This window comes from Melospiza georgiana, chromosome 4, assembly GCF_028018845.1.
Source record: "Melospiza georgiana isolate bMelGeo1 chromosome 4, bMelGeo1.pri, whole genome shotgun sequence".
Classification (NCBI taxonomy): domain Eukaryota; kingdom Metazoa; phylum Chordata; class Aves; order Passeriformes; family Passerellidae; genus Melospiza; species Melospiza georgiana.
The window spans coordinates 11,490,967-11,503,757 of NC_080433.1; the positions used below are offsets into that span (position 1 = coordinate 11,490,967).

At 39.3% G+C, this 12,791-nt stretch overlaps 1 protein-coding gene across 8 annotated transcripts in view; it reads right to left on the reverse strand.

The window, feature by feature from the left end:
* ERC1 (ELKS/RAB6-interacting/CAST family member 1) overlaps positions 1–12,791 on the reverse strand; it is a 267,802-nt gene that overhangs the window by 18,276 nt on the left and 236,735 nt on the right. For 7 of the 8 annotated variants that reach the window (XM_058022067.1, XM_058022070.1, XM_058022066.1 and 4 more), the window contains 2 exons: positions 9,745–9,846; positions 8,132–8,198 (listed from right to left, as the gene is read on the reverse strand). In XM_058022067.1, coding sequence (XP_057878050.1) covers positions 8,172–8,198; positions 9,745–9,846 — 129 coding nt within the window. In that variant the 3' untranslated portion in view covers positions 8,132–8,171. The remainder of the gene's footprint in view (positions 1–8,131; positions 8,199–9,744; positions 9,847–12,791) is intronic. The other variant, XM_058022071.1, reaches the window with a different exon arrangement.

Consider the following 12,791-nt stretch of genomic DNA (forward strand, 5'->3'; position numbering starts at 1 on the left):
CAGAGTGATGCTGGTGAGTGCTCTTCATTTTGCAATCAAATAATTCAGTAATTTTTCTTAATTTACCCCAAAATCTCTAAATATCTGAGAAAGAAAAAACAAACCTCCATGAAAGTACAGCTACATCAAGAAGAAAATTAAATAGAAGTGACAAGTAATTTCAGGGGTCAGAGTAAACAAAGTGAGGTAAAAATTACAGTGCTTTTGTATTAAAAGTGTAGGTGGAATAAATCTGAAAGCTTCCAAGGAATTAAGAAATTTGAGAAATGATCAAGCTTGCCAGCCTGGTCTACACACCATGAGTGTTCATTGTAAATCCTGCACGGCACAAATAAAGAAGGAATGCTGAAAAAAATCCAAGCAGAAACCCAAAGTACCACCAAACACATCCTCAAAACTTCAGATTGGACATAGCAAATATGTTTGGAAAAACAGTGCAGGTAGTCCTTTATCTCCTATCAACCACATCTCTGCCATGTGAGTGTGGAAAATTATTTTCAAACTTTGTTACATACAGTTGCAACTAAGCTACCCAACAAAAGCTACTTCCCAAACTACCACTGCACAGGAGAAGATGGGGCCAAAGATTGTGTAAGCACATATGTTTGTTAAAAAGCAATTATTTCAAAAGGACCTGACAAATCTCTGTATACCTCCCTGTATCTGAGTTTTATTATAGATATTGCCAGACAGGGATATTTTGCCTTTATAGCTATAATCTTATGCTGGGAGATATGAAAATAAGCTAAGATAGTGAGTGACACGGTCTGGAAGTATTTGCATGGCAAATTGAATTATCCCTTCTTGCTCAGACCATTTGTTTTTGTTTGGCAACAAACACAAGGGTTCAACAATAATATTGTAACCACTGAATGCAGTGGAGTTTTATGAGGCATGAATTTGGCTCAGAATGTGCAAAGCCTTCCCAAATTCAGAGCAATTTATCACTGATGTCTTCCCTTCATTATTTTAAATGGAAACAGAAGAAAGTTCTCAAAAAGACACATCTTGACCTCAGTTCAGTTCAGCTCAGTTCACAGATACACAGAGATACTTGGTTTCTTCAGAAGACCCCCACACAAAAGCTCAAGGACAGGCTCAGTATTCTTTAGATTTGTTTTAAAGACAAAAAAAAAAAAAAAAAAAAAAAAAAAAAAAAAAAAAAAGAGAAAAAAGAAAGTTTAACTCTAACCTTCATAATTTTCTCCCCATAAACCAGAACAATGTACGTGAGGAGCTAAAAGAGATTCTGGCTATTTTGACAGAGCTGTCTTACTCAGTTCCTTTCTGACAAAATCAATTAGGAAATCATTTTTATATAGCAAATGATTTTTGAAATTTTTATACACCATGAACAAATCCCATGGATTAATGATTTCCAGAGTTCACCCTCTTCACCTTGGGAAAAATCCAGACCAGAAAAAAATAACAGAAAAAACAACCCAGGGAAAGGAGTTTTGTCATTAGCTCCCTCTGTTTAAATAAAATCCTTTCCCCATCATGTAGGTGAGGCAGAGAATTGCAGTGGGTTGGTAGGGTTCCTAAAGCACTCAAAAAGAGCAAGTGGTTCTAAAATATTTTTATACATAACAAATCCAGAAGTGCTTTCCATGACACTGGCAACTTTCACTTCTGTGGGCTGCGGAGCAAAGTTGGCAGGGAACCACGAGAGGAACAGCAGGGACTGCTGAGGATCAGAACTGAAATCCTCATGAGAGGGGCCTGTAACTGGACCAAGGGGAAAATGAACCTTCAGGAATGAGATACCTCAGCAGAGCTGGAGGGAGTGTTTGCACACTGCTTGAATTTTACCTGTTTTCTCATTCCCTTCCTTTCAAAAGCAAGGGCAGTCACTCAATCTCGTACTCCTAAATAAACTCATTGCACTGTGCACATCTCACACCTCTTTATTATTAAAATCTCCTTCACTTGAGCAATTCACCCCTGTAAGTTGTGTTAGTTACCAGGTTAAATTTTTGAATAATAAATTAAATTATAGAAAACTGTGTAACTGGGTAGTCAGACTGATGATACTGACAATTATCATCAAGGGGAAAAAAAGTAATCCCACAAAGCAAAATTAGTTTAACAACTGTTTGCATCTTGTACATGACACCGTAGATTTAAACAGGATTCTCCTGACCAAACTTTTGTAGGTGCAACTAGGCAAGTTTTGATTTCACAGAATCAGATTTTATGATTCTGTGAAATCAATCTGATTTATTTTCACAGAGTCAGATTTTATGCTGATTCCTTCTCTACAAAAATACAGCAGCTTGAGAATAAGTAAGAACAACCTGCCTCTGCTTTTAATGCATTCAAGCTTTCCAGCACTTGAAGAGTGAAGCAGCAAGTACCCACATTTCTTGCTGGGCTGTATTTTGTCTATTCTCTCTCCCTGTTATAAGGGATAAAGGCAAAGAGTGTCTCACACTGCTCTGAAAGCAGAGCATGGCAGCAGGGCACTGGCAATGCTGATGGGTCAGGGCTGTGCTCTGCTCTCTGTCCCACTGCCAATGCAAACCAGAAGGCATTTCCTAAGTAGTCTACCAGAGAACACAATCAGGGCTTTTCCTGGTCAGATGAACTATAACCTCCCTGTCTGCAGGTGACAGGAATCTTGGTCTTGTCCTTCTCTAACTCTGGCTCTTCATTCTGCTCTTGCAGCTCTCTACCTGCTGAAAGACACTTTGAAAGGTTTATGAAGGTTTATCTATCTTCAGGAAGTATTTTTGGAGTTGCTTACACTACATTCAAACACAAAATCCCATGAATAAATACACCTATGGTGTAAGTATATACAGTAGTTCTTATCTAAAAGTTACTTTAACAATCAGATGTAGTTGGAGAGCCCATAGTGAGCACTCTGTGAGATGGAACTGTAAATCTTGACATGTCCATCAGTCATTATGAACTTCAACAGCCAGGAAAATGCAGTGTCTAGATTGGCTACATGCCCTTCCTGTTTTTATTTTAGTTACCATTCTCTGGAGCTTATTTTCATAGTTAATGCACTGGAAAGCAGGTTTGGGCTTGATTCTTTTTCTAACATTGTCCATCTCCCCTCTCCCTCAGTTTTTTTCCTCCTAAATGACAACTGAAAGGGTTTGGCTGCAGCTGCTGGTCCTGTGTCTCTGAGTGTCCTGTCTAGGACTGCCAGAATCACTGGGAAATAGTAGAGAATATCACACAAACTGCAAGGAATAACTCTCCTAGAAGTGGCCAGAAACAAGAATGTCTGAGTGCAGAATTCCTACTTGCTACAAAGACCAAGCCACTAGTGGAAGATTATGTTCAGCTGCAAATCAAAAGAGAAAATAAGACACAGACCTGGCATAATCTCATCTGGCAGAAATGAATGATGGCCTTGTTGCAATTGTTTTGCTGAAAAGCACAAAAAGAAGTCAGCCATCTGTTTTGAATGTTTTAGACTGTAAGTATCTACTTGTGTTCTTCTTTGATCTGTAAGAATAATAGGAAGACAGTGATACAGTCCAGTTGCACCTCTGTTGTGAGTGTTTAATTCATCCCAGAGCTGCAGATTACAAAATTCCATCTGGAAATTTCAGTTTTATCATTCTGGGATCAGAAAGAAGATGAACAGTGTATCAAGATCAGTTCTTTTGTGCTTATAGATATAACATTCTTGGACAGAGAATACATTCTTGTAACAGAAATTAGTTATTAACAGCAAAATAATAGGTTTAAAAAAAAACAAACAAACAAGCTAGCAGAAGAATTGTTCCCCAAAAAAAGAAAAGGACCAGGAGTGGAAGCTGACTTTATCTCAAGGAAAGCATTCTTCTCTATCCCTCCTAAGGATAAATTAGTTACATCATCTTATTTGAGTTCATCACATTAGGGTTCTTACTAAAAGGTTGCCCATCCAAAAAAGGGGAGTGAAGAACCCTGAATGTCACCAATACACCCAAACAAATCCAGCCTCTCTCTCTCTCTCTGTCAGCACATGTTTAAGCAATGCAAGATTATCTCATGTGGCTGCCTTCAAATTTTGCACAGGGTATGTCTCCAAGGCAAGCACAAGACACTTTCACAATGCTTTTACAGACCTGGATAAAGAATTGTAATAATGTCATTATTATACTACACAATTAGTTTGTAGATTTTTAGAGAGGGGAAGAAATGTCTCTTCAGAAGAGGAAAGATGACAGTAAAGAACAAGAGACAGTGGTCTAAAGAGCTTTGTCCAGCATGCTGGAATGGCAGCTCCTTGAAAATATAGGTTATTTTCCCTTTTCTTGGGAAGGAAGAGGATCTTGGAAAAAAAGTAAGATGCAGTAAAAGAGTCAGCTACCAATCTAACACAATTTCAGGAACAATTTCAAAATGAGGTATTAGAATCTCCATCATATCATTTTAACAAGGCAATTTCCAAATCTCACACAGTAATAATACCTAGCACTTATACAGCACTTTTCCCAAGCAGAACTTGCACTTTTACAAAAATTTCAGCTCATTTTACAATTAGAGAATTTGAGACAGGGAGAAAGAGAACAAGTGAGTGGTTGGAGATGATGCCAGGAAAGAATTTATCTTCTGAATCGTGGTCTAGTACTGTGTCCAGTAAATTACAATGTAATATGAGTCAGGCATGAAGGCCTGGTGGTTTTGACCATTTTGCATGATCTAACAATGAAAAAGACCAAACTGAAAATAAATCCAGTCAAAAGGCTTATGAGGTCACAGTGTAGTGAGTGACAATACTGAGAACCTCAGAAGTGTGACAGCAGGACAAGCAGTTCTGTACAAAATGTGGATTACGGAGGGAAGCTCACATTTATGTAGTGAATTAATGCCCTGTGGAATTTAAACATGGAACTCACCATGAAAAACTATTTACTTCACTAAAAGAAATCAGAATTAAATAATGTAGAAAAAAAATTTCAATGTTCTCCTCAAACTTCATAAAGTATAGGCACTTTTAGTGTTGTAGTGATCCCAATGAAAACTTCCAGTAGTTTGTTTGCTCTGGTAAAGATTACATTAAACCTTGAGATGACTCAAATATTTTCCTGTAATGACTTACTCCTCTTTCCACCACAGACATCACCGCTGAAATCTGAAGTGTTAAATGTGCCTTCAGTACTCAACTCACAATACTCAGTGCTTCTGAGTTAAAATCTGTCAAACTCAAATATTGAAGAAAAATGTCACAAAGAGCCTTTTTGTCTTATAATATTTTTAGGGTAATAGGAATTGCCAATATTTTCATTGTCTTGAAATATCCCCATTTCTATGCATTCTAGTTCCATGCTTTTGATTATTCCACCATTGCTCTAATAAGTATTATAATTATTTTCAGTTAACGAATGGATGAAGCAGATTTCTGAACCACACACACATTTTCTCCCATTTTAGGCTGTGCTTCACAAGACAACTGGATGAACTGAGCAGCTTTGGGAATCTCTGCATGGAAGCTTTGCTTTACCTCCCTCACGTAGCACACACCTGGCACAGATTTACAAGAATAAACACCCACACCCCTATCCTTTTGCATGTATTAGATCCCCTAAGGTGTAAATTCATATTATTCTTGATAAAAGTGAGTGATAACTAATTAAACCATTGGCCTGAGCAGTTTAGCATTTGAGAAAGGCCAAAGAGCATCCTCGTGTGAAATCACACTGGAATGGACTGGGATGTAGAGGAGGATAGAGCTCCATCTGGGGAATAAAAGGAGTCATAAGAAATTCACATAGCAAGGAAACGAGCTGAGGGAAAAATGCTAGGAAAAACTATTTCAGGATGAAAGATGGTATTTACATTGAACTATAAACTGAAATGTAAACTACCATCCTCAGAAATTACAGGGAGGGTGCAGATGTTTATGAACAGTGATCCATTTCAGGGGAGCTCTATCTGATAATGCTGTCATGTACAGACTTGGCATAATTAAATATTAAATTCAGACAATTCCAGAATGCTGGAGGGGAAAAGCCTTAAGACCTAAACCATAAAAATAAAAGAATGTAGTTAACTATTGTACACAGTTTTTTGTCTCCATTTAATCTTCAGTATTGACCAGAGGTGATTGCATCCACAGACCTGAAGGAACTTTAAAAAACAAACTTATTGCCAAGTCCTATGCTATTAATTACACTTTATCATTGTAATACATAAATTTAATTTAACACATGGAGGTTAGGGACTCTGTAACTTACATCATCTTAGCTTTTACAAAGAGAATAAGGACTTTTTTTTTTTTTTTTTAATGAACATGGAATATCACAGTAAAAACATGTACTCTGTTGGGAATAACTGGCTTGGGAAGCATCCATCACCTTTATACCTTCCCTGCTGATGTATGCATGACAATGTCGAGGCTGACAAGTTTCTCTGATGAGATGAGGGGAAGGCAAGGCTGCTGGCTGACTCATTATTTTGACTGGGATACTCTGTAACAGCTTTCTTGAGGAAAGTGCCTCAAACTGGAGACATAAGCAGTTTTTAATGTCAACCACCCATTAATTCAGAAAACTATGAAAAACCATACTCTTAGCACAGTTGCATTCTTAAATGCATCAGCACATGGGAGAGGAAAGAGAAGAGATCTTTCTCAGTGTTTTCTACACAAACTCCATGCTTGCTCCAGAAGGAAAATCAGAATTATTCCTACCTTCATAGTGAGTGTCCTCTTCCTTTTCATCATTCACTTACCTGCTCTCCCCTGTTTAATTTCTGTGCTGCAGCTGATCTTTACAAGCATCACCTCTAAAACTTTTAACAACACACACGAGCGTACAACCATTGCGGGAGCGGTGATTCAAAAAGAATGTGAAATCAACAGCGAGTGCAAATTAATGAAGCACTTTATCAATTTGTCCACTGAAGAGATTTTCTCAGCTCAGACCCCAAGGCATGAAATTCAAGTTTGACATTGCCACAGTTGGATTAAAATTTTCAGATGGTTGGCTTGAAAAGAGGGATTTGATCTATGCAGACAGACTGTAAGTCTGTAGTTAATTGAGCAAGTGCAAGAGATGAGAGTGCCTTATTCTCTCATGAATGTTTTACAAATCTAATACGAAGCAATAATTTTCAGAAATGCAAGGGTCCAGGATTTCCACAGAAATTTTCAGTTTTCTTTCAAGTAACTAATATAACACAAAATGATGTGAAATATTTTTTTCTTAAAAGGATAAGTGAAGAAGGAAAAAGTTTCATATAGATTTTAAAATACTGTCATCAGTCTTTTAAAATACTTAAAGTACTTCAGAGAAACATATTCTGCTTTAAAACTGATACTCCAAGGCATAAATTAATCCTGTGTACTGTAGGGTAATAATCAGTACCTGACTCCTGGCCAGTAAGAGGTTTTTTTTCTAAAGAACAGGCTTGGGGAGCAGGCTCTGTCCTCTGCACTGCCTTCCCTTTTGGAAATGGGCATTGTTGTGGGGACAATTTGACAGCACAAACGAAAAAATTGTGGATGTGGACACAGAGAAACAAAACATACTTTGAATGAAAAACAGCTCCTAATTCCTCCCTCACTGTTTTGCAAGAATGAGGGAAATGAAGGGAGAGAGGAAGGTTCAGGGGATATTCCTCTGTGCCTTCACATTTATGGACAATTCATACTCCTAGTCCATCTAGAGAATGCTGTACTGTGAGTTGATAAATATCTGTGACTAGTTAGGTCAGCGTGCATGGCAGCAATCTCTGCAGCAGATCTCCACATGCTCAAAACCTTCAGAAGGAACATTATCTTCAGGAGGAACATTATCCTGGAGCACATTCTTTACAAACCAGAATCGAAAAAGCACACATAGGTTTGGCTAGGGCGCAAACTGCTTTGAAAAAGAATCCCACTGAAAACATTTCCTCCATGAAGCCAATGATAAATGACACGAAAGACATTTCCTACTCTTTCGTACTTGCACAGAAACTCAATTACATGCCCTGGGAAGCTCTCCCCACAACATGGTGAAAAAAGGAGAGGATGATTGGAAGAGGAAAATCACAAACTGCACAAAAACACACGAGAAACACCCTCATGCAGGGACATGGGAGCAAGGGGAGGGAGCACAGGCAGGTTTGACACGAAGCACAGCAGTGAGGGTGGGAGCGACTGTCGGAAACTTTTCTGTTGGCAGGAGAGGTTGGTTCTCACCGTTCTGAACAAAATGGCTGAGCTAAGAGCATCTGACTGGTTATGCCCAAATACCCTCCTCCTCATCCTAGAGGTGCACAGGAAAGCCCCAGAGCAGCATGGGAATGAAATAAAGAGTTGGTTAGTATTTAAAGCACATAAAGTACAAACAGTAGTACAAAGCGTTTCTATTCCTTATGCAGTATCCTGAGCCTTCTTGAGGTACAGCCTTCTCTGCTCCCTTGGAGGCTTTGTCAGCTTTCAAAATGCCCCTTTGCAAAGGGGAAGGGCAATCAGAGCCTCCTCCCACCCCCTCTCCTCCCTACTGCCCTTCCCTGTGGGGTCTTTGCAAGAATTTCTATAAATGTCTAAATTTTATTTCATCTGTGAATGCTACGCTGCCTTTATTTGCAAGCATGTACTAAAGTTTCATGCTAGAAATGGTTTCAGCTCTCTGTAAACTTCAGAGTAGAAGCAACAGATATTCTAACACTTGCACCAAATTAAGATTAGGAAATCCATTTAATTTTCAGTATTAACAATTTCACTCTCCTGAAAAAGGAGAGTGAAACACCAACATCTTTCAAAAACACTGCAGGAAATTCAAGCCAGTCAACATACCTTTGAGGAAGGCATTAAATTAAGATGTAAAGAGAAGTTCCCTTGAAAATCAGAGTTTTTCTGTTTATTTGGTTGTATATACCCCTTCTTGTTTTCTGATGCAGACATGAAAGGAGATTTCTCAAGATCTATTTTTGCAGGGTGAATAAGTAATTGGCTTTTGCCATTTTCCTCTTGTACCTTACTCATTATTTCAGTGTTTCAGTAAGCTGGCACTTAAAGGTCTAGAGAGATATGCTTTCCTTCATATCTCACCAATTTCTACATGAGTCAGAGGGCAAGGAGAAGCATTCCTTCCCTCTGTTGAGACAGTGATTAATGATGGCTAATATTTTAATTAAACTGCAGTGGATGAGATTACAACATGGGATGTGCAATTATGTTGGCATTTTCTGTGCTACCCAAGGGATGGTTAATCTCTCTAATAGTTATCAAGCACACGGCTCCTGTGCTTTGTAAATGCCACAGGAGGCTCCTCACTGCTTTGGAGATGGTAAATTGATTTTCCTTCAGTTCATGGCCCATTGAGTTTGTGAGGGAGCAGTCTGTGCTCATTTGGCACCAGGGCTGGGATTTCCTCGTGGGAAATTGAGGGAACTGCTTGTATGCAATCCACAGATCAGAAAGCTGATCCTGGAGCAGGATTTCCTGCTACTGAAGACAAGAAACAGTCCTGGACACTCCACACACTCAAGCTACTAAAATCTGAGTATGTCACACAGGATTCGAGTCAGGCATTTTAGGAGAGTAGTTTTTGTTCCCTTTTGTTCCTTTTCAATGTACCTCCTCCTCTCCACCCACCTAACAACAGCTTGGTACCAGGAATTGTTCATTCAGGAGTTTGCACAAAGCCAACACAACAGCAACACCCAGTTCTGGTTTATAACTCCATTCTGGAATGCTACCTTTGTTCCAAAGCACTGCAAGCATGTCATGGGAAACTACTTATGACACAAAATCATCAGCCCTCACAGCAAAAATTACTTTACAAACAAAAAAGAGAGAGACATTACCTGGTCAGGGGAGGGCTTGTGGTTGGTTTGGTTGGAATGGGATGAGGATTTCAGGTGGTCATCCTCATAGTTGTCAGCCATCAGCTTCATACGGTTCTGAGTCTGTTCAAAAAAGCAAGAAAAAAGAACTTCAGTCTACTTTCTAATGTTATCATGGAGACTAAAGGGAACAGGGCACTTACACAAGTGCATATCCAAAATCCATACATGGGAATAAACAAGACACGTGCCTAAACATCAGTTGGTATTACCACAGAGAATTGGTAAAAACTGTGGAGACACATTCCAGCCTGTTCCCTTTAAGGCTAAATTAGTTGTGCAATTAGGTGGATAATCTGACTTGTATCTATTAAAATTGTGCTGTACAAGAAATTATTTTCTTCTTAGAGATTCTTGGGATTAAGATTCAGACAACAACTTGAAGAGTAATTCAATGAAAACATGAGTTAGGTGTCCCTAAGTCAATTAAAAAAAAAAAACAAACAATGAAGCCCTCAGAAAGTATTTAAAACCCAAAAAGTGCACAGGCTGAAAATAGGTTATTACTTAAGAAGTCCATCCAGTTTCAATATGCAAATCAGTTTTCAACTGATATATCAAAGAACAAAAAAATTCTGAGACTGGTCAGAAAAATGTTAATGATAACATTTATAATTATATAACATACAATAATTAATAATATAATAATTATATAATAATATAACATCTATATATAAAATAATATATAACATATAATAATTATAATATATATAATTATAAAAGCCATCCTGTGAGAAAATTAAAAAGTTAATAAACAGATATTGAGAAGAAAAAGTGTCATAATGAAGGCTTATAAGATTAAAAACTGGACACAGTCAAGTAAAGAATTAGCAAAGTATGAAACAAATGTTTTTGCTTTTCTTCAACTTCTTAGGACATTTGCAGTTCCGGAAGAAATAGGATTCTGAAAAACACACTGCAGAAAATAAACTGTGTAAGAATAAATGGAACTTAACGATATCATTCTAGGTGAGCAATTGCAAAGAACATTACAAAGCCCTTTTAACAGACTACCCTGGAATGAGGTCCCTGAACACCTACAGACACAAATCAGGAAAGAAATGCACCTGGCAGAGTGTCCCAGCTCCCCATCCAGGCAGCAGGGACACCCTGTGGGCAGCCCAAAGGGCTGGGTGAGGGTCCTGCACAGCCAAGTGCTGCCTCCCTTGGCATTTTCTGGGTGCCAGAGGCATTGGGAACTCACACATGGAGCAGCCCCAGAAGGGACTGATGGCATTTCTGCTCCCAGCTCAGAAGGCACAAAGAGCCCCACTTTGAGCTTTGGGAAATTTTGTATTCTAAGGAAATCAAAAGGCTACCCTGACCTACACTGGATATGATACAGAGCAAATTATCTACAGCTAGACATATGAAATCATCAGACATGCACTAAAATGAAATGTCTTAAATGAAAGCTCAAAGCTGACAGAAATGCCAGCTGTGGAGTCAATCCCTTCATAACTCCATGGTTTCTCACTGAAAACTCTGAGTTTAATGAGCATCTCGAAGCTGGAGAATGCACATTCTACTTCTCTCTATTCAGATCATGAGAGAAGGTCCAGGCTTTGAATCTGGATTTGATTTTATTTTGGAATAATTTAACAAAAGCTAATAGTAAATTGAGCTTAAGCAATAAGCAATGTCATCATGTAAAATTTTCATATTGTTTGCTCTGCTTTGTCAAGCAAGTTTTGAATTCCAAGTCTGACTCATCTTTCATAAATCACTACTTGAAACATGCTACATTAATCCTTAAACAACCAGTTTATCATAAAGGCACTTCTTAATATTTATTATTTCATTATATTTAAGGTTGCCTCTTCAACAGTTTCTTCTTTGCAACAAGAACAATTGATTCTAAACAATTTCACATTTCCTGGGAAATTTACTGTTTTGATAATAAATAATAAATTCTTACATGACTTTCAGAGTGTGTGTGAAGAAAAGCTATTGAAACCCAGATGTTTAGCAGAATGATGGTACAGCACATTAACTGTCTTGAGAGAAAACGCAGCTCTTCTCAGATAGAGGCAGCATGTTTTATATTAAAAAATAAAACAAACCCAAACAAACTATGTTAGCTGGTACAGGTAGAGAAGAATATAAACATTGCAGAGATCACAGACTGGGTCAGGCTGGAAGGGTCACAATGGGTTATCAGGTCCCACCTCCCTGCTCAAGCAGAGCACAGGGCACAGGATTGACTCTAGAGGGGTCTGGAATATTCCCAGTGAAGGAGACTCCACACACCCTCTGGACAATCTGTTCAGTGCATGATCACTGCACAGGAAAGAAGTTCTTCCTCATGTTCAGGTGGAGCTTCTGTGCATCAGTTTCTGCCCATGGCCTCTTGTCCTATTGCTCAGCACCACCAGGAGAGCTGGGTCCTTCCCTTAACCCCTCCCTGCAGACACTGACAGACATTGCTGAGGTCCCCTCTCGAGGCTGAACAGGCCCGGCTCCCTCTGCCTGTCCTTCCAAGGGAGATGCTCCAGTCCTTTCATCATCTCTGTCACTCTCCACTGGACCCACTCCAGGAGCTCTGTGTCCCTCTTGTCCTGAGGAGCCCAGACCAGGACACAGCCCTCACCCATGCTGCTGGCAGTGCTCTTCCTCACGTACCCCAGGACAGCCCTGGCCTTCCTGGCTCCCAGGACGCACTTCTGGCTCATGCAGAGCTTGTTGTCCTCCAGGACCCCCAGGACCCTCTCCTCAGAGCTGCTTTCCAGCAGGTTGGCCCCACACCTTATCTCTGTTGAGCCTGGCTATGCCTTCATCCCACTTCAAATCTATTTTAAAGCCCTCTCAATGAGCCAAGCTGAGTCTTGAGCCAAGATCCCTTTTCCCTTCTGATACAGGTGGACCCCATTTGCTGCCAGCAAGCTCAGAGTTGTATAAATTCACCCAGGATCAAAAACCACAAAATGCTGCTGTTTACACCACTCTCAAAGCAGGTGTGCATCTGCATGACTTTCGTGTTTCTTGCTCCATCATTCCCTGCAATGGCA